Consider the following 27,092-nt stretch of genomic DNA (forward strand, 5'->3'; position numbering starts at 1 on the left):
TAACACCAAAAGCACAAGCAACAAAATAAACAATAAATAAATTGGGCTTCATTAAAGTTGCAAATTTTTATGCATCCAAGGACAATGTCAAGAAATCAAAAAACAACTCATAGACTGGGATAAGATATTCGCAATTCATAAAGCTGATAAGGGTTCTAGTATCCATTCCTCCAATTCAACAACAAAAAGACAAACCACCCAATTTTTTTAAAAATGGGCAAATGACTTCAATAAACATTTATTCAGTGATACACAAATGGCCACTAAGAACATGAAAAAATGCTTAGCCTCATTAAGAAAATGCAAATCAAAACTAAAATGAGGTAACACTTCACACCTCGTAGGATATCTATAATCAAAATAGCATACAATACATGTTGGGAAGGATGTGGAAAAACTAGAACTTTTGTACATTACTGGTGGGATAACAGAATGATGCAGACTGCTATGGAAAACAGTGTGGAAGTTCCCTAAAAAGTTAAACACAGAGTTACCATATAACTCAGCAATTCTAGTCCTACAGTTAACTGAAATCATTGAAGACAGGTATTCACACAAAAACTTGTACATGAATGCCATAGCACCATTATTCATAATAGCTAAAAAGTGAAAACAACCTAAATGTCTACCACCTGATGAACAGATAGAAGCAAAATGTGGTATATTCATACAAGGGGATATTGTTCCATTCTGATGGAATATTATTATCATAAAAATGAATGAAGTACTTATTCATGGTACAATGTGGTTCAACCAGAAAAATAGTATGCTAAGTTTAGGAATCCAAATACGAAAGGTCATATATTGTATGACTGCATTTACATTAAGTGTCCAGAATAGGCAAATCCAAAGACAGAACATAGGTCAGGCACAAGATGAGGGGAGAATGGGGGTGACTGCTAACAAATAGCAGGGCTTTTTTGAGTGATGAAAGTGTTATGGAATAGATAGTGGTGAAGTTTATAACAAGTTTGTGAATATACTAACAACCACGAAATTGCACACTTTAAAATTGGTGAATTTTATGGTATGTTAATTTTATCTCAATAAAATTTAAGAAGAGACTGATTGAGCTAGTTATGATGCTAATTTCAGAAAAGGCAGAAACAAATATGGTCTTGTCTCAGCCCTCAAACACCTCATACGGCACAAAGGAGACTTACAATCGAACCAACCCATCCGTGTGGGGCAGCCTCCAGCGGCAAAAGAAAGATACTCCCAAATGAGATTCTGTTTAGGATAAGAGCAAAAACCCCTAATTAAGTCTTTCTGCCCTCATCGTGTGCCATGCTTCTCTTGGAGTCTGAGCTCCAGCCCATTCTAGCTCCTGTTGCCTTCCCCAGCGCAGGGCCTTTGCACATACATTCCCTTCCCTAGGAATGCTGTTCCCTTACACTTCTGATCTAGTTAATTCCTCCTCACCTTACAGATCTTAGCTCCCATGTCATGGCCTCAGGGAAATCTTTCCACCCTGACCTTCATAATCAGGTCAAATTGCCAACTGCACACTCTCTTGTCTTACATTTTTCCTTCCTGCAAACTTTTACACTTGCACTTTCACACCAGTGTACTTCCTTCATTTAATTATCTTTTCTTGTCAGATTTTGAAGTTGTTGAGAGTAGGGGCCTGCATGCTTTCGGTCACCCAAATAAGGTCAGCGCTTCTCAGTGTCTGGTACAGTGAGGTCTCAACGAGTCCATGATGATAAGCTCAATGAATGAACACAAAGAGTGGCCTATGGTCTACCCAAGAGAATCTGAGTTCTGAAAGGAGAGGTTAGTCCCCTCCGGCCTTGAGAGGTCTATTCATTGCTGCACCCTTCTTCCCTTAAGTTGCCAGCATTTGGTCATCTTATCCTCCCAGGACCTGGTGAGGTGGTTTGATGTTACAGTTATCATTTACATTCGAATCACCTGCAATGTAATGCTGCGAGGATAAGATGACTAAATGATGGCAAAGCTCAGCGCAGGTGGCCAGCATTGTTTTATTGGGCTGTTAGGTCATATCCAATTTGTTCATTCAAATACTTCATCATCTTCTGCTACCAGGTCTATAAATGTCAAATAGTAACAACCCTTGACCTCCTGGCTCCAAGCTAAGAATGCTTCCAAATGAGTCTCACTGATCTTCTTTCATAAGAGAATCTTTAATGTGGATTAATCATATTATAAGGATATATTTGCTCTTTTTATTAGAGTCCTTGGGGAATGTCTTTTAGTGGTGAAGTGTTGTCTTACAGAGTAATAAGATCAAACTGGGTTTTATTCTTTAATTAAAAGAAGATGAAAAGTTTTGCTTAAAATATTTTTTTAAACGCCTTCAACCTGGGCAGAAAGTGCAAGCATGTTTCATTTTGCACTTATCCAAATTTTACTACTCTTGGCAACTGAACTAAAAATGAGCCTCATACCTAATGGAACATTTGTAGAGAAGACAGACAAATTGTCCAGAATAAACAAAGCCAGCATTTATTTTTAATCAATAGCGGCTGAGCACGGGGAGAGGCCTTTAGCTCAAGGCACAGATCAAACTCATTAAGTATCCTTGGCCTCCCATAAATCATGGGATGTGTCGAATATCGAATTAAACCAAACAAGACAATGGGTCGGGATTCTTGCCTCCCATCAGGCATAAGCCGGGTTGGCAGAGAGACCCTTAGAGGGGATTGAGCAAGGCTGTTTTTCCCCTTAGTAACTCCTGAGCCTACACAGTTGTCAGCATAGGTGATTTGCCTGTTCACAGGCCAAGGACTAGAGCCAAATGGCCTATGCATGCATCCTGGCTGCTGCACTTCCCGGCCACGCCTGGCAGATGCTGTCAGTGTCTTGCCCTTGCCACTCAGCCTACCAGGGATGTTACAACCCGGTTTCTGTACTGTTCAAGGTGGCCTGCATTTCAGGCCTGGGGAGTTCTCTGGCTGAGAGGGTGTGTTTGGCTCAAGTGCAGGCAGGCCAGAAGTTCAGAGAGTTAGCCCATCAGGATGTGAGCTAGTCAGGGAAATACCCTCTCCCAATCACCGCTCAGTGGAAAACTCCAAGTTGTGTTCTATGCACTTCCTCAGAGCACCCCCTGCAGGAAAGGGTGCCGGTTGCCCAGACTAGTAACCCCTTCCTTCATGTACGTGTGCTGATTTCCTCTCTCCCTTGTCTCACGCGTCGGTCTACCTCACAGTACTTCTGAAATCATCTCCCAGATAAAACACTTTTTCCAAAATCCTGGTTTCAGTGTCTGCTTTTGTGGGATCCCGCTGAGAGACTATGCAGCCGTGGGCTTTTTACGCTTGGGACAGCATGAAGGAGGTCAGAAGTTGCTCTAGAGGTAGACTAGCCTGGTGGTAAAGAGGGCGTCCTCTGCTAACGGATAAACAGCAAGGTCCTGCTGCAGAGCACAGGGAACTATATTCAATATCCTGTGACAACCCATAATGGAAAAGAATATGATAAAGAATATATATATGTGTGTGTGTAGATGTGTATAACTGAGTCACTTTGCTGTACAGAAGAAATTAACACAACATTGCAAGTCAACTATACTTCAATTAAACTTAAAAACATTTTAAAAACAAAAAGTAGCATAGAGATACCTTAAAAAAAATGAAAGAGGGCATCCTTTAAAGGCAGAGTGCCTTGTCCATCCTAGCTTGTCCAGTCACTAGCTGTGCGATCTTACATGAGACACTGAACCTCAGTTTTCTCATTCATGAAATGGGGTCAATAACAAAAGTCATACCTACCTTATAGACTTGTGGTGAAAGTTGAGTAATCCATACAGTACTTTTGGAATACTGCATAGCACGTGGTAAGTGCTCAAGGATGGTTAGCTGTGCTTATTAGAGTCACAGGACATCAGACTAGAAAAGAAGGTTACATATTAGCCAGTGTGACTTCCTCATTTTCCATGAGGCCCAGGGAAACATGAAGTGGTTTCCTCAGGGTCTCACAGCTAATTAGCGACAGCGAGATCCAAAGATCTCTCAGCCCGGTGTCTGATTCCCCAAAATCCAGCTTCAGAACAGTCAGACCTCCAAATATTCCATTAAGACATGGGACCCAGTGTGGCCATTTAAATTTGCTGAATTAAAAACAAACAAACACCAGAAAAAACAAACAAACAACAACAACAACAAAACTCCTAGGCAGTGCAAGGCAGGAAATATGTAGGAATTATAGAAGATTTCAAGAATCTCATGAATTTGAAACTAGAAGTTTGTTTTAAGGGAATTAAAAAAACCAACCCTGCAATGCCATAGGCAGAATGTCTTCGTGGAGAATGTAGGATTTAGACACAAATGCCCTCTTCTGCAGAGTTTATGACAAACCTCAGCTTAACCTCCCAGTCCGGTCAGATGACAGGTCTGGCTGTGCAGTTGAAGCCCTCAGAGTATTTGATGGCATTTGTCTGACTATAGCTCACAGCCTTGGTGGTATTTGCTAGCTTTTTGTACAAGACCTAATAAAATACATGTTTCTATAACAGTTCTTGGCTTTTTAAGTCTCTCTTTGTTATTCACGGCTTTAGGCAAGCCGCATCTTCTCATCTTACTTTTGACCTTAAAACCATGAAGGGGCAAAGCACGAGAACATACCAGAAGTGAATCGGAGTAAAGACCTCACTAAAGGAAAGCTCTCCCTCCTGTACAGCCACTGAGATCCGTGGAATAAAACCACATTAAAGATGACCTCTGGCCCTTCCCCTCCAGAGACGACATCTTTCAGCGGCAGTGAGCGTGCCTCCTTATAAATACACAAAACATTACAGGGAGGAGAGAGCTCTGTGGTGCCAAGACTTGTAAATATTTGTCTGAGAGTCGTGTTTCTATTATCTTTGAGGATGAAGGAAATCTGAGAGAATTTCTTCAAAGGTGAAGCAAGTTGGTTTGTGAAAATGGTGTCATTTTATCTATTCTGCTTCAGGGAAGTTTCTTTGGTCTCACAGTAAATACCCGCCACCAGATCAGCAGGTCAGGGAATTTTTATTTCTTCAATTCTAACTACATATCTTGCACACCACTCATTTTGCCAGTGAGGAATTACCTCTGATATCTCCTTTGCTTGTTAACTGTCCCAATATTAATACATTTGGCCTCGTTTCTTCTCTACCTTTCCTTACCTACAACTGATAAAGCTGTAACAAAATCAATTTATTATTATTATTATTATCATTATTTTAAAGCTTCCATGGAAGCCAATTCTGGTTTGGGATATAGATCAACTTTGTACAAATGGACAATCTTTGAGCCTTTGTGCAATAATATAACCTCTACTCAGGACCAAATGATGCATGATACCCATACATGATTTTTCTGGTTAATTACCATGATTAGGCATCACACTTCCCTAAGATTTCACTTGTGTACTTCTTTGCCTTTATTTTCTGTATATTAAGTTGCAGGGAAGGTTTTCATTTTGCAATTCATTTTTCCTCTTGAATAGTGATTATATGCAGTTCCAGGAGTCACAAGGCTGCAGTTTGTAATTCTTCCAAGCAGCAGAACAAGGGTGTGGCAATAGCATTCAGAAATAGCAATAAAGGGAAAGGGTTATTTGTTCATGTCTCTGGGAGAATAAAGATAGCTTATTTATAACGTGTGCTTAATATGGGCACAGATTGCATGGAGTACATACATCTCAGAATTGCCCCACCTGACACCTGTCACCTTCCTTTCTTCACCCATCCTGGCCAGAGAGTCATAGGGGCTTGTGATGAGAAGGTACTGTTACGCAAGGGAACAGTGAACTTTAAGGTGCCGTGGGTAGAGCATCAGCGTAATTTGCTACACACCAAACTACATGTAGTGATAACTGGTTGAGCTAAGGAAACAGATCAGGGTGCAACCTTGGAACTTGGGATTATTAAATTGGCTGCTGATATCTGGCCCCCATGTTTTGTCTTGGTCTGGGTCTGTTCTTTTTCCTCTCATTATTTTCTTTAAAAAAAATCCATTCTTCTTTTCTTTTAATTTCTCAGAAAGATTGAAAATAGGTAAATAAAAAATAATTGGGAAATAGTAAAGATACTTGTAAACAAGAGAAAATTCTTAACCAACAGACATGAATAACTGTAATGGAAGAAAAATTTCATCCAGACCAGAGCCTCCCCCTAAATAGAACTGTTGAATATCTCTAGCTTTCTAGTTCTTACTGCCATCAAATGGATCTTGATAAGGAGAAATATACTGTATGGTAGCATTAAGTTTTGAGCTGATGGTGTATTTTGTAACTAGATTGAAAAGGAGAAAAATCATGTCTCCCCTGCATTAACAAGTTACTGTTCTTGGGTGTATTTGGGGAACACCATCTGTTTGGGGATCTCCTGCCTGCTCCTGAGTTAGACCTTCCAGCACCCACTCCACCTTTGTTTCTGCCCACAACCTTTAGCTTCATCAACGATTGTTAAGTCCATTTGTCAAATATTACTGGCCTCTGGTAGGGGCGAAAAATAGAAAGAAGGGAACATTTCTACTGATAACTCGCGTCCATATCAAACTCTATGTTACAATGCAGGCACTTTTCAGGCTGAATTCTGTTGCACGTACAAACATCCATTAGCAAGCAGTCACAAAAGTAGTCATCTAGTCTAAAAAAGGTCATTTTGAGCAGCCAATCCTGAAGGTAGATGAGGCCATGGACTCGTCCATTCAGTGTGTGATTGTAACATCAGTTAGAGCTGTGGACCTAGGCGTGTCTCTCAGGCTCTTAGGTGGTTGACCTTGCCAGATTCTCATGCATGCCTCATACAAAGGTGAAGGTGCCCATACAATTTATCTGGCCAACTATCATATCTCATCTTACCAATAAAGAATTACTTCTAATATCTCTGTTGCTTGTTAACTAACCCTCTACTGTTCAATATTGATAGTTGATATGGTTGATGTAGCCATCTGTGGAGGGTGAATACCTGATTAGAGTACTTAACTAATTGCCTCCAGGGTATACACACACACACACACACACACACACACACACACAGACCAAATCACAACCTGGACAATATTCCAAAACAGAAACTCTTTAGAAATCATGATTTGCCTTTCTTGGAAAAATATTTCATCAGTTTGAAATTTCCTGTGGTTGTTAGTCTGAAGTTTTAGTAAAGAGAATCTTAATATTCTTCTTATATAGTATTGCTTCTTTTACTTTGTTAAATGGCTTACTTTAAAAATTTGCCAGAACTGATTTTGTCTGATAATGAAAAAAAATTCAGATTTTGAAAATCCTGTTCCACATCCCCCCCACCTCATCCCCCTTCTCAGGTAAATTTTGAAAAACTACATCTTGCTATGGATGTTTTATTAAAGTTTCTTGAAAGTGTAGGATAAAACTATGATCACATGAGTTTGAATAAATATTATAGAAAAATACAATTTCCTCATACACCACAATGACATTTAGTCTAGTAAGTTCGTATTAGAACTGTCCCCAAATTACTTAGCTAGTGTTTCACACTATATCTAAAAATTGTGATGATTTTGTGCTTTGACTACAATTGAATTTTATGACCCCATATGGAGCTGTGAGAAAAATATGGCCGAATGGGAAACACCAATGTTTATCACTAGCTCATCCTTCATTTTCCAACCCATAAAGCCCATCTACTACTTGCTGAAATGGAATCCCAGTCCACAAGAGGACGGGTCCAGAAGGGCTAATCCTGGATGTTACACAACGTCATGGGAGTGGTGTTGGAAGTGTCTATGCTGGCTGCTGCTGTGGGTATTCTTGTGCCTCTTGATACACCTGTGGCTGCATGTAGGTTCTCAGCACCTCTGAACATTCTCCTCCCTGCCTCCTCCATTGTTCCTAATGCTAGCTATCTAGTGGTTGACAAAGAATGCCTGAAAAGTTCAGATGCTAAATCAGTGAAATTAGTTTCTCATTATGTTCCCAAGGGTGCAACTGCCGTTGGCAAAAGAGCTGTAAATAATATTAGTTGTTGCTACCAGTTGGAGCCTCAGAACAACCTATAATTTTATTTGTGTTAATGAGACAATTGACCTGTGGAGAAGAGTTGAAGCAAGTTTGAGGGGATTTTTAAAAAACTGAAATAAGGGGAGAAAAGATCAAGAAGGGAAGAAAATTCAGCCCACTTAATAGAGTTAATTAATACCCTGTATGTATTGCCTTTCGACCACGCCATGTCTTGTCAATCAATCAAAATATAGTAACTAAAACATCAAAGCATATGGGCTAAGTGAACAAAGCATCAGCACAGTGTAGTAATCATTTCCATTTGATTGATTTATCCAGATACCTGCATCAATTTTCTGAAGTTGTGGGGCCTTTGTAGACCCAGACTCTGTTTTCCAACTGGAAATTGACAGCTGTCTGAGATCTTAGCACAGACACTATGTCGTTTAAATTATTGAGAAACCTCAGAGTAAAATTTCAGGCCTCTTAAAGCCAGAAAATGGCCCCAGTGAGATCAACCCCTGATCAGTCCATTCTTCTGGGAAGCTTAGGAATTATTATGCCTAATGACTTTGCCAGTGGTTCTTGCCTGTGTAATTAAGATCCAAATATAACTCTATGTTCATTCTATAACTAAATTTCTTATCTGGACAAATGACCCATTTATAAAAGCTCATAAAATATCATAAAATTACATACTTAAAAATCTCCCTAATAAAATGTACCCAAAGATGTTCACATCTGAATTCCTAATAATTTTCCAAAAATATCCCTTACCACAAGTGACTAGAAAATACTGTATATTATCATTCAAGAGGAGAAAAATAGAATAAAGATCCATAACTATAAACAAGTACCTTTCCTCGATTTCATTTAGTGACTGTATTTGCATTTTCTTCTATCATTTCAGTTCCTGAATGTGACAGCAGAGTCACCATCAGATCAACATAATCTTGCAAGCTTGTGCATTCACTGCAGAAAGCAAAATGTCATGACATTTCTTATAGGAATATAAATTTTTTTTGCAAGTTTTGCTCCACATAAAAAATGAATGAAAATGAGGGTCAAGATTCCAGACACTTTGGAATTCTGAATGGAAAGACTAGAGTGACTGGACTAAGGAAAATGTACCATAACTAAAGAAAAGAGACTCTTGTCTTTCCTTCCCCTTCCTAACTTTTCTGAAGCTATTGATTAGGAACTCCAGTCCTGTAAGAGTGGTCCAACGTGCCTTGTTAAGGATGCCTCCACTGTACCAAATCAAAACAAGGAAAGAGTGGAGGCAGAGGTAGTAGAAGAGAAGGAAATGGCACAAGAGGGAACATTTACATGTGATTGGGGAGGATTATTAAATATTGGGGTGAGAGTTCAGAGAAGCTTTAGTGGAGCATTTTTAAAATTATAAATTAACTCGGGGCTTATGTTTCAATCTAAAGGCAAGACATGAGAATTCATATGTCATGGGTATTTTTCTTAGTCCTTAATCATCCATGCCTTCTTATTTTGACCAAGTTCTTAGAACTTTCTCAGATCCCTAAATCTTAGTCTTTAGAGCAGAAGTAGTCTCAGAAATCATTCCACAGGGCATTCTTCCCAACCCAAGAAAATATCCATTAGCAATTTTGACAAGAAGGGACACCTCAACTTCTGTCTTAGCGGGAAAAAAAGCACCTGACCTACTACGTGACTTCCTCCTCATCCAGTAGCATATTCACAACTACTACATATGTACACACATGTGGTTCACATCAGCAAATGAGCCCAAATCAAGCAGTCACTTACTATAGTAATTGGAGATATCACTGAGAAGCTGGATCAAGCCTTATCTGAAGCTACACATATCACTGAAATTTTTAAATTATAAAAGATTATAATTTTTTTTCATTTTGAGTGCTACTTGGAGTTAAGTTTCCTGTCATTTGCACCATAATGGGTTTTACTGATATAGAGGTAAAATGAGAAGAGGGATTAGTGTGAAAGTTCAGTGAGTAATGGTCTGAACTCTTGCTACTCAGATTGTAGTCCCAAGATCAGCAGCATAGGTATCTTCTGGGAGCTGTTAAAATGCAGAAGCTAAGACCTCAACCCAGACCTACTGAATCAGAATCTGCATTTTTAAAAAGTTCCCCCAGTGATTTGTCTACACAGTAATGTTTCAGGACTATTCTAGTCCAAATTGGAATACTTGGACTATGGGTCTAAAATGTAGAAGTGACATGGACAGATAGAAACAAAATAGTCCCACCAGGAAATTATTGAGACTCTAATGTTGACATTCTGTTCATGTGAGAAGAAGGACAAGTGTATTTATCAGGAAGAGAGGAGCTGGGTGTTTGAACAGAGCAATTTTGTGGGAAAGTACAAGGGTTGGGGGAAGAACATGGGCTTCATCATCTGACCTCTTCCTGATTTATTACTAACTTCTGTGGAGCTTTGGAAGATCTGCCACTTCAGGTACCCATGTATTAAGTGGGAACAGTAATTTCCTCCCTGTTTTCCTCAGGTTTCAACTCATGCAGTGTTATCTTGAAAAGTAGCACTTGAAATGGTAGTATTGTCTAGTTCCTTGCTACTGTCCGTATACACAGACCAGCAATTTTATCATCACCTGTGAGACTGTTAGAAATGCATAATCTCAGCCTGCCCCAGATCTACTGAATCCAAGTTTTCACTTTAGCAAGATGTTCAGGTGGGATGAATTGGGAGATTGGGATGGACATATACACACTACTATGTATAAAATAGATAACTAATGAGAACCTACTGTATAGCACTGGGAACTCTACTTAATGCTCTGTGGTGACCTAAATGGGAAGGAAATCCAGAAAAAGGGGGGATATATGTATACATATAGCTGATTCACTTAGCTGTACAGCAGAAACTAGCACAACATTGTAAAGCAACTATGCTGCAATAAAAATTTACAAAGAAGAAAAAAAGATGTTCAGGTGAGCAGATACACACTGACATTTGAGGAGCACTGGTCCATGTACTTTCTGAGCCAGTGAACTCCCCATCCTAGGAGAAGTTCAGGTGGAGCCTGGGTGAGCCTATCAGAGATGATGGAGAGAGGAGCAATGCATGGGCTAGTGGGAGCAGACAAGTACCAGGAACAGTAGCACCTTTGGGATATCTGTGCTTCTAGCAGAACACTGAAAACCAGTACAGAAGTGGGAAGTGTGCCAAAAAGGTATCATTTAGAGTTTCTGCAATTAGATATGAGCTAGAGATCACATGACGAAATGTTGGCTGAGACAGGAATGCATTTCATAGGGTGAAGGAGCCTTGGACAGCTCTTTGTACCTCGGGGGAAATAAATCTCTAGTGCAGAATCATTGGCTTCTTACTATGTCCTCAAAAACATTCTTCAGTGACATCTGTTACTAATGAAACTGTTTTTTTTTCCATGGTGAGGATGTGTCCCACTTTCAACAAATCCCTCCCAAAAGAAACTGTAACATGGAGGGAGAGGAAAAACCGTGGGCAGAAATTCTTTCACACACTCGAAAGGAGTATAACTCTTGGCTGCAATAAGTTCTATCTGAGACCGAGTTACAACCTGTGATGGATGGTTTTTATTTTGTTTGTCCTTAAGAAAGATGCAGTTATAACATTGTGGTTAAAAATCAAGTCCTTTACTTTGTGAAATCAAACTTTCAATGAAATCAAAGTCTACCAGAGCTAGTGATAGCTGAACCAAGCTACTGCCCCTAAATCAAGAATTATCCCATCCATCCTTTCATCTATCTATCCTTCCATCTTGCCATCCTCATCCCATCCATCCATCCATGCATCTATCCACCTATACCTGTGTGACTTCCTCATTGCCTAACAGTAATGATGACTTAGTGCATACACTAAGTCAACTCCCTGAGAGTAGAACAAAATTTAATCTAAACTATTTTTTAGTAACTCACAGGTGTGTCACATTCTGCAAAACTTGGTTTGTTCATCTCCCAGTACAGGAGCCAGCACTGACCCTCCGCATATACGGTGAAAGGCCAGCTGCCTGCTTCCTTCCTTGTGGTTCTGGGATGATTCTGGTTAGATTAATGCAGTGATCACTGGGAAATGTGTACAAATAACTCACCTCCTGGGGCCTGAGCTGTCAGACATCTCCTTGCAGACTGGCTGCTCCCCATCTTGTTATTTTTGCTGATTTCCATAGTAGAATTTAGTTGATAAAAGTCTTCACAGTGATGGATGGTCCACAAAGCACAGTCATTTTCAGACCATGAGTAACAATTCTTGAAATTGGGAAATATGACTACAGTCAATTTCCTTTTCCTTTTCCTTTTTTGCTTTCCTTTCCTTTAGTCATTCCTACAGGGTGTGTCCTTTAGACACCTCTTTCTTAGTCATTATCCCCTAGGTAATTCCCTTGTTAAATATAAAGTGTGGGGCTTCCCTGGTGGCGCAGTGGTTGAGAGTCTGCCTGCGGATGCAGGGGACACGGGTTCATGCCCCGGTCCGGGAGGATCCCACATGCCGCGGAGCGGCTGGGCCCGTGAGCCATGGCTGCTGAGCCTGCGCGTCCGGAGCCTGTGCTCCGCAACGGGAGAGGCCACAACAGGGAGAGGCCCGAGTACCGCCAAAAAAAAAAAAAAAATATATATATATATATATATATATATATATATATATAAAGTGTGCATTAGGCTTGACTAATGTCTTCCTTTGTGACTAAGGAAAGAAGAATGTATTACCTTTACATATTGACTCAAGCTGCATAATCATAATTATTTTTACTTAAAGTCCTCATTCATTACAAACCACGCTGTAGACCCCAAGCAACTGTCAAGAGTCTCACCTAACTCCCATAAATACGAAAGGGAGTCAGGTGTTTGCACAATTAATTGAGTGTAAAAGTGCCCGTATTCACTGTACATACCTGTGCCTCCCCTGGGGAGGGCCGCAGTCTGTAATCATGCTGTTCAACTCTTGTGCACAAGTTCTCTTGTTCAAATAAAATTTATTACTAAGATCTAAAAAAAAAAAAAGTGCCCGTATTCACGTGGAAACCCATCTCTTTTTCTATGTGGTGATCTCAAGTTCACACCATGAAATTATGGAGGGGTTGAAGCGGAATTGCCCAATTTGTGAAGAGAACATGCTGACATTTTAAGAGATGGAACAGAGCTGTCAAAAAAAATCTACAGGCAGGAAATCTGCATATGTGTTGGTAATCTAGCAATCTGCTCCCTGTCTAATAATATGGTCTGTGACAGATTAGTAAGCACAGAAAAGCAAGGACCTCAGCACATCCCAGGGGAGCGAGTCTGCATTGGATATGAGGAGGATGCAGCCTGGGCTACAGTTGTCTGGTGCAACGGTGGGAAAAAAGGCATTGGTTAGAACAGAATAACACAGTGGTTCTCAAAGTGTCCTCATTTTCAGTTACACTGTGGCACTAATCTTCAGTGTGATGGCAGATTTAATACTATTGAGACCTGGTAGCTAGTGCCTAGAAGGGTTTTCATACCGTGTTGATGTCGAAAAAGAACTCTCATCTCTAACCAGTCCTTCCTCAAGGACCGGGGATGTTCAAGGCGGATTCTTCTCTCATAACCTCCCCCTTCTCCGTTGACCTACCTTACTCTGTTCTGCAGTGGAAAGTGCTTAGAATTTTGAGTCAAGAGATCAGGGCTTCTGTCTGAGCTTTTCCTCTTAGTCACTGTGTGACTTTGGGTAGCTTTCTCACTCCAGCGGGGGATGATAATAATATTGCTTCCCCTCAGGCTTCTGTGTTGTTATGAAAGACAGCAAAGCCCATGTAAAAACAACCGGGGAGCTTTAGAATTTATTAGACGTTATCTTTATTTCTATATATTTGCTTAAGCCACAAGAGGAGGAGAACCTGATAGCTGAAGCTACTGGACACCCTGGTATCCTTTTCCATGGTCTTTTGGTAAATATCATTGACTGTGTATTATCTCTCTCCCTTCTCACAGCTGTTCAGTTTGTTAACCGATCATTAGGGAGTCTTGGAAGAAGAGTGGAGACACAGGTTGGCTGAGAAATGGTTGAGTTACTATATCCATTGTGCCCAATCCATGCATAGACTCTTACAAAATATCACCTCACCACCCAAGTGTGTCAAGGCTTTGGGCTGCTCCTCTATGAGACCATCTGTGTTTCTTGTTTTGTGGTTGTTTGTTGGTAATGGACTTTCTTAAATGTTTCCTTTGGACATCACATGTTCAACTTTCTAATTAAGAAAAACATGGAGATGCAACTTATTATTAAGGAAGCCAAGGATTGACTCAAAATCAAGAGTAGATAATAACCCCTACTTGGGTTTGTTTAACAGAAGTTTACATGGTGCCCATTCTTTATGGGGCCTCTTGCCCTAGGCATGGAAGACAGAAAGTCCCAGGACCACTGCCCCCTCCCTGCATGGTCACTCTCTGCATCCCCTCCGGTTGTCTGTCCCTGGCAGCCGCTCCTTGGTTTCGAGCCAGGTCTCTGTTGCTCAAGTTACTCAGGATCTTAAGGATGCTCTTTCTTCCCTCTTGCTTCTTTACAAGGATGCACCTGCTTTTACTTCTCCCTCTTACCAAGACTGACCAGAAGTGACCGTGGGCTCTGTTTCCTCTGAGATTCTCCCAAAATCACCTGTTACGTTTATTTCACTTTAGAAGTTCTACTGCAGCCACATCAAGCTTACTAACAATAGCAAATATCTGCGTTGGTTCCCCAAAAGCAGTCTCTGGGATGAGGATTTGGGGGAAAGGGATTTGTTAGGACAATCCCAGGAAAAAAAAACAGGTGAGATGTGAAGACTGAGACTGGAAAGGAAGGGTGGATGTCAGGCTGTGTCCCAGGTGACTGCAGAGTCCCAGGGCGATGCTCCTCAGGTGATGCAGGTCACACCTCAGCTTTGTCCCCTCCAGGGCAGAGATGCAGGAGTATCCATTACCCTCTACACCCCACCCATCAGACATTGATTGGTTAAGGGCTGCCCTGGAGGCATTTGATTGCAGATCCTGGAGCTCTGAGTGCATTGGCAAAGGGGGCCCGGCAGCCTGAGGGCATCCCTGTGACAGCTGCTGTGTGTGAGGCTTGCCTCTGGCAGGGTTGGTAAAGGACAGGACACTGATGGTCTCCCAGCCACACTGAGGAAAGCTCCAGGGCCCCTAAGTCCTCTAGACCTCCACCCATAGCCCTGCACTCTTTCCGGCAGGGCTCTGGTCCCTCAGTACTATGTGTATAGGACGCCTCCTTGTCATTCTGGCCCCCTCTTCAGCCAGGAAGGCCCCTCTGTGCAGAAACAGGCAGGCCTCGTGATGGCTGTGAACTTTGGGCCTTTCAGTCTCAAGTGGGTAATTTACTTCTCAGGGGATCTGAGATGATTGACTGTTACCTCAACTTCCCCAGCTCTACCCAGGAAAAGGTCCCCTCACACCCACCACCTCTCGGTGCCAGGGATGCAAAATGAGCCTAGTACATGTACTTAATTATGAAGAAGATGTGGGAGAAGATAATTCCAAAATTCGAGGTGATTAGGGTTATGGAAAAAAAACATCATTTTAGGAATATTTTGTTTCAGTAGGAGCTTCCATATTGCACAACTAGTTTGCTATTAATATGAGAAGGGTTTTTGTTTGTTGTCCTTTTTTTTCACTTTTTTTTCTTCCCTTTGCTTCTATGTAAAGGGAGTTTACAGATGTAGACATTTTGGAACAGAATGCACCTTCTTTTGGGTTCATTGGGTTTATGGGGACCTGCTCTCATTTTCACATATATATAGTTTCCAGTAAAACATTCCTACCAGTCACTCGAGAAAGCTCAGGCAAAAGGCAAGTATTTTCCCTTTGCTGGTTCTGACATTCTGCATCCTAATAAATTCATGGTGGAAGTAATCCAGCTGTCTTCTTGGAAAATTTAAAGTTTAGAAGAGGACTGTGACTATTCATGGCTCTGTAATAGTTTGTTTTGTACTACGTGGAGTTGTAGTTATAAACACGAAAGCAGCTGGCAATAAATGACTTTATGACAGCTGTTTCCAAGGTATAATGAAGAAAACAAAAACAAAGTTATTGCGTATAATTATGATGCCTGGGTGAACCTGCACCATGCACTCCAAACACTACTCTGGCCGATTCCACATGATCTCATTCACATGCTCCTTTAAATGACCTTGGCCTTCAGGTTATTTAGCTTTGGGGTTGGGAGTGCACTGATAGTATTTGCATTTCTCTGTGCAGTGTGTTAAAGAGACAGCATCCTTTTGCTCTATTCACCCATGTAATGGGGAAAAAATTTGGAATTATTGACTCTTCTCTAACTATTGGAGAGATTTTACATTGAAAAAATATTTTGGAGAGAGCAGTTTGTCAGTACAGTCAACCCTCTGTGCCCATGGGTTCCCGATCTACAGATTCAACCAACAGCAGATCAAAAAAAAAAAAATTCCAGAAAGTTCCAAAAAAAGCAAAACTTGACTTTGTTATGGACCAACGACTATTTACGTAGCAATTTCCATGGCATTTACAACTATTTACATTGCATTTACATTGTATTAGGTATTATAAGTAATCTAGAGATGATTTAAAGTGTATGAGAAGGAGTGATTAGGATATATGCAAATACTACACCATTTTATGCAAATGACTTGAACATTCGTGGATTTGCGTATTTGATGAGGGTCCTGGAAGGACTGTATTTTCAAAATTTTATACTTTTCCTTTAACTCAATGGTTAAACAAGTTAATTTTTATCAAGGAATATATCCTACCAGAATATATTAGGTACACAAAGGCATAGTCAAGAATGCTTATGGCGGGGTTATTATAGTAGTATTTACAAACAACCCACATGTTTATCATGTTAAGTAAACATAGTGTCCATGCCTAGAATAGTACGTAGACATTAGATCATGGTACACTGACATTGAAAGTTCTCCAAGATCTAGTGCATGAAGAAAGCTAGCCTCAGAAGATATACCACAACATATGTTCCAATTTGTATAGGAAAAAAAAAAAATCTGACTATGTTTGTATGGCCATATAACTCAATTATTATTTTATTCATCCATTCAACAGATATTTATTGAGTGTCAGGCCCCATTCTAGATGCAGTTGATACAACAATAAGTAAAACAAAGGTCTTCCTGGGTTTTGCCTGCCAGTGGGGGGTTGAGGTTGAGGAAGCAATGAACAATCAAGCACCTGTGTGTCAGGTGGTATATAGGAGTCAACGAAATCCAGCAGCCTAAGGGAAGAGAGAGGAATTTAACTCGAGGCCAGAAAGAACCTCACTGAGGAGGTGACACCTGATCAGGGATCTCAAAGGAAGTGTGCCCGACAGAGGGGACAGCTAGGCCAAAGGCCCTGAAGCAGGACTGTGCTTTCTGTGTTTGAAGCACCAAAGGAGACCAGCATGGCTGGAACTCTGTGAGCAAGGGAACAAGTGGAAGGAAAGGAGGGTGGAGAAGAAGCCAGGAGCCAAATCACAGGGAAATTGGAGGCCACGCTCTCCTGACTTCACATTTTATTAAAGTGTGATGTGAAGGGACTAAAGCTTTGAGATCAGGAAAAAGACACAATCCCAGGCTTTAAAATGTAAACACATGGAGTGGTGTGATGCTCCCGGTGCTATTGGTCATGATGGCCCAAGAGGAAGGTTTTCTAGTTAAATCCAAGAAAGAGAGGGTAAGGCTGTAGGAGAAAGTTCTCACTGCTGTCTGCCTACGCCTGCCTTCTTTAAGCCTTTTGAGAATTATTTATAAGTTCTTTGTATAATTCACAAGTATTAAAGGTAAAAAATCAATAATTCCTTACCCAAAATAAAGCAATATCTTAGCATTCCGTTCTGTGACCTTGAGGCAGTTCACTTTCTTAGCTTTCTCTCCTCCATGTTTATGAAGAGGGGGGAATAGGTTCTTTATCACAGGATTGTTCATAAGAATGAGTCAGACTCTATGCAGAGAGCTTTTAGCCCGTGCTCGGCACATTGGAGCAAAGTGGTCGCCCTTATCTATGGGGGACACATTCCAAGACCCCCGTGGATTCCTGAAACGTGGATAGTACTGAACCCTATATATATTATGTTTTTTCCTGTACGTACATACCTATGATAAAGTGTAATTTATAAATTAGGTACGGTAAGAGATTAACAGCAATAAAGAATAATAAAATAGAACAATTATAACAATATACTGTAATAAAAAATTATATGAATATAGTCTCTCTCTCTCTCAAAATATCTTGTACAAATATAATGCCTTTTCCATGTTCACTAAGCACTTATCACACACCACGGCTCTAACTTTTGCTGTTTGATGTGCGACAACAAAACTAACATGGATTCATTTTTCCTTCTTCACAGTTTTGTGATAGAAGATTCGTTCTTACCCTAATCTTAGCAACCTCAGCACACAATTGTTTTTTTCTTTCCTGATTGACTCGAGAGCTTTCACCTTTTCACTAAGGGAAGCACTGCTTCTCCTTGGCCTATCTGAATTGCCAGCATCACTACTTTTGTGTTTTGGGGGTAAAATAAGCATTACTTCAACACAAGCACTGCAATATGGCTATACTGTGATAGCCTAGCTGATAAACTGAGGTGGTTTACTAAGTGACTGACGGGTGGGATACATGGATGATTCACGTCCCAGGCAGGATGGAGTGAGATGGCGCTAGATTTCATCACGCTACTCAGAATGGAGCACGATTTAAAATTTGTGAATTGTTTATTTCTGGAATTTTCCATTTAATATTTTTAGACTGCAGTTGATCATGGGTAACTGAAACTGAGGAAAGCAAAAACACAGATAAGGGAAGGGACTACCGTAATTCAAGAATGACAGCTATTGTTGTTGCTAGGCTACCACCTCCCATGTCAAAACACCATGAGGAATTTGGGATGCTGTAAAATTGCCTGGCTCTTCATCACCTTTATCCTGAGCTGTAGAGAAGCATAAGAGGCTGTTTCATAGCTTTATAAAATGTAATAGCTGAATAATCCAACTGGTCCAACTCTGCTGCTTTTATAATTGGAGAAACTGAGGCCCTAAGGAGCTATACTGTTGGCTTTCCAATTTATAGCTAATAAGTGACCCTGGTCTCTTGGCTTCCAATGCAGATCTCTATTTACTGCATCAGTGTTTGCCTAACTTTAAGCATTCATATTCCATCTTCTAATATGATAATTATCTAGTATTTAATTGAATCGTTAACTACTTTTATTTTCAAAGGAAACTTTATAGCCTCACCCTAGGTGGAAAACCAGTATTCCTTGTTATAATACATTAGAATAACTTGTAGTTTTAGCATATTTATATTGTTGCTATTGCCACAGTAATGCTGTGTAACAAACAACTCCAAAACTTAGTGATATACAATGGTAAGCATGTCTTCCTTGCTCACAGGCCTGTGGGTTGGTCAGAGCACAGCTGATCTAGGCTGGGTTAAGTTGACCTGTTCTACTTGTCCCCAGACTCCCTGGACCAGCAGCTACATGAAGCATGTTCTTCTCATGGTTCTCCTCCAAAGGCAGGATTGCAAATGTTCAAACCTAAGTGTCATGTTTACTATTTTCCCATTGATCAAACCAAATTGTATGCTCAAATCCATCATCAGTGAGACAAGGAAAAAACATCATCCCCTGGTGGAGGAAAGGCAAAATCACATACCAAAGTGTATAGATAGAAGGGGAGATGAAGACTTGGGAAAAGTAATGGAGTATATAAAAGCAATATGTTCAATATTACCTTGAAATGGGTAATGACTATTTGTTTGCTACCCCAAAATACCTTGCATACATCTAGACTTAGGCATGTCACAGTTTGAGAAATACCCAAGTATGCTTAATCCTGGATAAGAGGACTTTGGTACAACCTACTGGCTGATAACCAAACATCTAAAGATAAAGAATGGTACCCTGAATTTCACTGATGCACATTTTCTCATATTCTATCATCTTTGAAAGTAGGATGCCTCTTACAGACTGGGATGTTTTACAGTCAAGCATAGTTGTGGTAAGATTTCACTGCTTGTATAGGTTCATGCTTGACTGTCATCCCTGAGGCATTGCCTGGACAGCTGCAACCACTTGACTTTCAGCCACCCAACCGGTTAGGGACCATTTAAGGAGAAGGTGTGTGTCTTCAATATTTTCTGGTTCCTTCTTTGTTAGCAACAAAGAAGGAACAAGCTTCAAAACTTTCAGAGAGGGTGTTATAGGCTTGGAAGAAAAGTTCAGAGTCAACAGTGGAGCACCCATGAAGGACTGAATCAACACCATTCTTGAGAACACAAGGATAAAACTGTGGAAAACTCATATCTAGGATTCTGTTTTAAAAAGTAATTCAGGGGCCTCCCTGGTGGCGCAAGTGGTTGAGAGTCCGCCTGCCGATGCAGGGGATACGGGTTCGTGCCCCGGTCTGGGAGGATCCCATATGCCGCGGAGCGGCTGGGCCCGTGAGCCATGGCCGCTGAGCCTGCGCGTCCGGAGCCTGCGCGTCCGGAGCCTGTGCTCCGCAACGGGGGAGGCCACAACAGTGAGAGGCCCGCATACCGCAAAAAAAAAAAAAAAAAAAAAAGTAATTCAGGAGTACTGGACTCAATGTGAGGAAGTTTAAGAAATTGTAACCGATTTATCTCCTTTTTATCTATGCTCTAGAACAAGCTGTGCCTTAAGAAAGGATTTAAATAAATCCAAAGTAGCAATTTCAATACCTATAGAATAAAAATCCTAAGTGATAAGAAAACTGTATTTTCACTTACAGAGCTTCCTCTTACTTAGTGGTACACAAAGTACCACAACGTAATGGCGTTTCTTACAATGGACAGCTTCCTCAATTCAGTGAACCGTGATATATAATTAAAAACACTTAAATGAAAGGTATATCAGGTAGCATGCTTTTGCTTGCAAATAATGGAGAATCTTAAACTGACTAAGCAATATGGGAGTGTCAACTCAGTAATCGAAAGATTCTAGAGGTTGGGAGCACTTTACAGTTAATTTACACCATCAGCCAGTGATTCCAGAATGCACCATCTCTCCATCCTTGTGGCTAAGGGAGGTGTGGCTACTCACCTTCATCAATCATCACCTTCCTGTGGAGCTGAAGGTGGAGTCAGCCCTACTTAGATCACAAGGCTGCTGTATAAGTAGTGGGTGGACGGTAATGACCATGGATAAGAAGGAGAGGAAGAAATTCCCACTTTGCAGGAATGCAGGAATCAAGGGTCAAGGAAAAGCAAGTGATGGTTATGATGTTGGCTTAGGGCTCATTGCCTTGGTTTTGAGGCACTGTTAGGGTCATAACAAAGGCTGAGGAGTATTTCTTTCCTTGCCCTCAAGTTACTGAGACAGAAATGGGAGAAGTGGAAACAGATATTCAAGAGGATGGGAAGCATAGTCTACAGCCTTAAGGATTTTGGTGTTCCTACAAATGTGCTTGAAACCAACATGCTGGGCTAAGGAAGTATTTTCTAGGTGGCGGCCCAATCTATAATTTCACAAAAGAAAATTCCTCTCTCACTCTGCAAGTCAAATGATTATTTTTCTTTCCCCCAAGAGAGAAGTGCATGATGATTTGGAAAACAAACAAACAAAACTAGCTAAAAGTCAAGTGCTATAAAGTTTCTGGTGGCTGTAGGGTCGGCCCTGATTAGCATGGAGATGTCTTGCTCCCGGAGCTTGCTGGAAGGGGAGTTTGGAGCCTTACAAATTCAACTGATGATGTCATTCCCCAAGTGCTACAGGTGACTGCAGAGTTATATGCACTTAAACCAGGCTAATCGGCCTGGGTTTTGGTACAATCTATCATTCTTCCTTCCACAGGCGAGGATTTTTGTGGGAGGTGGTTATGTTAAATATAACTTTGAAATAAAGAAATCCCATGCTACTCAATTCTGGTGGCCCCATCAGAAATTTATTATGGCAAAGAACACAGACTCTGTGCTGTAAAATCCCTTAGTCGAACTCACTTGCTCTCTCTTTCTTTCTCAATCTCTCTCTCTCAAGTAATAAAAAGTGATTAATACTGAGATTTAGTTTGGTTGAATTATATGCAAGGTTGTTTTACATACAATGAGTTTTTTACATGATATCGCAATCCCATCTCTGCTTTATCATTGCCTTTTTGTTTGAATTAATGCAATAACATTACCAAGGGCATCCTCCATTACACAGCTGTTTGCCTTCACCTTCAAGGCGACAGTGTCATTTTCAGATGAAGCTATTTGTCCTTGTTAAAACAGGCAAGGCAATTGGTACATTCAGACTCAATTATTAAGTTGCATGATTGATTCCAAGTTAGAGCTGGGAGCTGAGGCAAATGAAAGTTGCCATTAGCTGTTCAGTGTGCTCTCTCTTCTGCTAGATCTAATGGGAGAACGACTCATAATTCTGTGCCTGAGCAGGAAGCAAAGGGGAGTGAACTCAGATCAGTTCCCCAGGAGGCAGACTCTGAGATGGATTTTAGGTTACAGGATGTTTACTGAGCTGTGCTCTGGGGATCAACACCTGGAGAAGACAGGGGATAGAAGTGGGAGGGGGGCAGAGGGAAAGAAGAGCTGCCGTGTGGCTCAGTGATGGCCCTGCTCACGCCGTTGGGAGCTCTAGGGCTGCAGGGCCCTTCAGTGCTGCATTGATTTGAGCCAAGATGACCAAGCCCTTTATACTCTGCATTGATTATGGGAAGGGGCATGACCCCAGTGAGGTGGGTCTTTGCATCTGACACAGTCCCTGAAAAGGTTAACAGTTGAAGGCTGTCTGCTGACAGCACTGCTGGGGTCTAGGCACTAGATTCTAGGGCAGTAGTCCTCAGCCAGGGCTGATTTCGCCCCCTAGGCGACATTTGACAATGCCTGGAAATGTGTTTGATTGTCAAGACTGGGGGCCCTGCTCCTAGCAAGTGGATAGAGCGCTAAACAGAGGGATGCTGCTAAACATCTGACCATGCACGAGGCAGCCCCCAGCAATAATGATCTGGTCCCAAATATCAACAGTGCCAAGGTCAGGAAGCCTTGCTCTAGGGCAACAGATCCCCACCCTCCGCCCCGAAGCAGAGCCTGGTGGGCATCACAGTGGCCATCACAAGAATCAACATTAATTGAGATATTGTTACTTGTCAGCCACAGTGCTCTGTGTTCCTTATTCCTCCTCGTCTTCCCGCAAGCCCCTTAGAGCCTTAGAATTTTCATCTACTGATGAGGATGCTCAGAGCAGTTAAGTAAACTCCTCAACATCATGAACGGGAAGGACCCCCAGGTGGGATTTCAAGCAGACTGGCTCATGGAAAACATTCTAGTATCTTCTAGTTTCCGCTTGATGGCTTGATGCAGGTGTTCTCAAACTTTTCTCTTTATCTACCCGGAGCACAAGATAGATGATGTTTACGTGTTCAGTTTGCTTCCGTGGAATTCCTGGGGCACCAGCTATAAACAGTACCTCTTTCTACCTCATTTAAAAGGCACAATGACGCATAGCACAGGGAGATCAGCTAGGTGGTTTGTGACCACCTAGAGGGGTGGGATAGGGAGGGTGGGAGGGAGGGAGATGCAAGAGGAAAGAGATATGGGAACATATGTATATGTATAACTGATTCACTTTGTTATAAAGCAGAAACTAACTATACCATTGTAAAGCAATTATACTCCAATAAAGATGTTAAAAAAAAAAAGGCACAATGAAACATGAGTGAGCATGGGACAAATTACAGAGATGACTCTGAATCCTCTCTAATTTGTATTACTAAGCAGGCCATTCCTGAACTTCTGGCCCTTACTGTTAGTAAGCATGCAGTTGATTTCCACAGGCAGAGTGCAGCCTGTGGATAATCTTGGTGAATGCCTGTAAAAAGACTACAATATTTTCAGAAGAATTTGTTCCATACTATCTCTTCATGTTTCTATGTCATTGGATGGATTGAGTTATTCAAGAACATTCTTCAGAACTTATTGGCACCTCAAGAATGTAAGGAATCAAAGAATTAACTCATTAATTCACTTAAAAAATAACCCCTACTCCATTCCAGAAACTGTCCTATTTTCTCATTAGAAACAGTAGCATTTACTAGTGAAGGAACAGAAAAAAAAAAAATCTGTCATTTCACAGACATATAGGTAAGCTTAACAGAGTCAATTATTACTCTGTCTAAAACAAAATCACGTAAATTGTGACTTTTTAAATAGAACATCCAAGTAAAGGGAATAAACATATTCTATAAAAATGTTAAGGAAAATAAAATGTAGTACACATTTAACCCAAAGATATAAATAAAAAAGGCTTAAACATTTCATTATAGTTGAGCCCAATCATAATGTTAGTTATTATGGTCAATAGCAGCTGCAGTTTTTTTGATTTCTAGTGCAATATCAGTCCTTTTTAAAAAAATTCTGTCATTAATTCCCACAGCATACTTCTCTATGGTAAATGTTATCTGCATTTTCCATGGGAAAATCCAAAGATGAAAACAACTTGATCAAATTTATACAAAGGTACATTGGCAGAGGACATTGTCATGCTCAGATCCCTTTCTATTGTTAGAAAGCTCAATTTTGACTTAATTCTATTTACATGTGTTCATTCACTCTTTTCATCAAATTCTTTAAATATTGCTAAGTAAAATACAGTGTCTTAGTCAATTTGGGCTGCTATACCAAATTGCTGGGTGGCTTCAACAACAAACATTCATTTCTCATGGTTGAGAGGACAAAGATCAAGGTGCCAACAGATCTGGTGTTTGGTGAGGGCACACTTCCTGGTTTGCAGATGGCTGTCTTCTCATTGTACTAAACTTGGTGGACAGCAGAGTGTGCTAGCTATCTTCCTCTTCTAAGAATTCTAATCCCATCATGGGGGCTCAACCCTCATGACCTAATTAACTCCCAAACATCTCACCTCCAAATACCATCACATTAGAGTTTCAGCATATACATTTGGGTGGACACAAACATTCAATCCATAGCATATGGTATAAGCAATGGTTTGCCAGCAAATGTTTAAAAAGTGACTCAAAAAAATTAGTATGCATGTCAGTAAATTTATTTTTAAATTTTACTGATACAAAGAATGTATAGCACACAACTTAAATGTAAGAATAGACTATAGGGCTTCCCTGGTGGCGCAGTGGTTAGGAGTCTGCCTGCCGATGCAGGGGACGTGGGTTCGTGCCCCGGTCTGAGAGGATTCCACATGCCGCGGAGCGGCTGGGCCCATGAGCCATGGCCACTGAGCCTGGGCGTCCAGAGCCTGTGCTCCGCAACGGGAGAGGCCACAACAGTGAGAGGCCCGTGTACCGCAAAAAAAAAAAAAAGAATAGACTATACAATACCCTCTATTAGACATTCTGTTTAGCCAATTGATTCTTACAGAATCCTTTTGTTAAATTTTATCAAAATTTTGTATCCATAGCCAACTTCTGGCTTCAATTGACCCACATGTATAGTGCACCATGAACGTTGATTGATATTTTCAGATTTTACGTCACCAACACAATGTCACTTAACACAGAGCTGGGACAGGATGCCCAGTAGCATACTGGTATGTAGTATTTCCACCAGACACGTATGATACACATAGTCATCTTAAAAGCAGAGGCAATAGTAAAATGTGGCACAAGGAAGCAATGATGACTATTTGTTTTAGATATGACTTAGCTCATTGAAGGTTTATGTGATTTAATTTCTTAATAATTGTTTAACAATTGGTTCCCAAGATTCCTGTAAATTTAACCATTGTTTCTTGTGAGCTGGCATAATTGCTGGTAAAGAAATTTTTTCAGTTAATCAAATATGCCATTTCCACGATGTCTCCTATTCCAACTGAGTGGGGTTCAGAGCTCAGAGTATGTGAGTAGAGGGCATCCCATTATCAAGGGAAACAGATTTTGAAATAGATGATGTCAGGTTCGAGCAGAATCGTGCCTTTAAAATTTATTGTTATTTTTGTGGTTTATTCACAGGCATTTCCCTGCATCTCAACCGGCATTTATGGTAAGTGATCTATCTTTTGGTAATGTTTATATTTCTTTATTTTGTTGTTAAAATCAAGGTTAACAGGAAAAATAAGTGGTTCTCTGATAGATATAGTTTGCTGTGATTTAAAGAGACTCAAAATGCAGGTCAAATCCCATTGAGGAATCTCGAGAGGCTATTTGGATATTTTGTGTGTTGTTGAATTTAGTTGTATTGCATACCATGTGCAATGATTAGATGCACTGTGGCTTAATGTCTTTTGTTAGGTGAAAATTTTGCTCTAGTAGGATCTGACCTCTAACAGTATTTTCTTTAATAAAGTCAGGTTTTTCTGTTAGATGAATCAAAATGCATATAAAACCTAACATTACCATTATTTTGTTGTGAATTAAAAAATAATAGAAGTGTTAAAATGCACACACGTATATGTCTGTATATTTAAATTAAAAAAAACAAATACGTGATAATAAAAACAAATACTTTTAATAAGATGCAAAATTTTTTTTCTGGTATTGATAGATTGTTTTAAGTAGTGGCTGCTTCACTTACAGATGGAAGCAAAATGTTTTTATCATTACTTGTTTCCACTAGACTAAAGCTCTCTAAATATTCTTCTACCTACAATGACATATCCCTATGCTTTTTATCTCAGGCCGTTAATAAATCTGTTTTACACATTCAGGTAAAACAGAGTTTTTCGTTTTAGGGTTTTCTGATCAAGCAAAATAGATTATAACATTTCTGAGCTCAAACTTCTCACATAGAGATTCTTAACTGAAAAATAAAATATGTACAAATGTTAAAAATTATTTAAGTTCATCACTATAGGGGAAGGATAGCTGAAGTGATATCAAAGATAGGAGACTTATTTCCTCTTAATGTGGTACTTTTTTTGAAGGTTTTGGTGAGAATAAAGTGGAAAATGGAGGCCTGAATCAAATTAAATGGGGAAAGATTTGGTGACATTATTTAAAAATTTAAGGCATGCTTTTTTTCTCTCTGGATTCCACTATAGCCTGTCTTTGTAGAAACACATTGGACACTAGGCTGGTCGGCTAAGCTGGACCATCTGCACCATTATCCCCATCATGGCCACTCTTTCTGCTTCACAGATACCCAGTTATAACTCTTACTTATATATTTGCTTAAAGGAAATATTACATGCAAAGTTTTACTTGGTCAAGCGCCCAAATCTTCATTTCACATTGTCTAAAAGCAAATCAGACTCCACCACAGAAATGGTTCTGATTTTTG

General features: G+C 40.4%; 1 protein-coding gene across 3 annotated transcripts in view; it reads left to right on the forward strand.

Annotated features, from left to right (window-relative positions):
• MACROD2 (mono-ADP ribosylhydrolase 2) overlaps positions 1-27,092 on the forward strand; it is a 1,992,245-nt gene that overhangs the window by 1,351,495 nt on the left and 613,658 nt on the right. For all 3 annotated transcript variants that reach the window (XM_060078113.1, XM_060078114.1, XM_060078115.1), the window contains exon 7: positions 25,826-25,856. In XM_060078113.1, coding sequence (XP_059934096.1) covers positions 25,826-25,856 — 31 coding nt within the window. The remainder of the gene's footprint in view (positions 1-25,825; positions 25,857-27,092) is intronic.

The sequence above is a fragment of the Mesoplodon densirostris genome, chromosome 16 (assembly GCF_025265405.1).
Source record: "Mesoplodon densirostris isolate mMesDen1 chromosome 16, mMesDen1 primary haplotype, whole genome shotgun sequence".
NCBI lineage: Eukaryota > Metazoa > Chordata > Mammalia > Artiodactyla > Ziphiidae > Mesoplodon > Mesoplodon densirostris.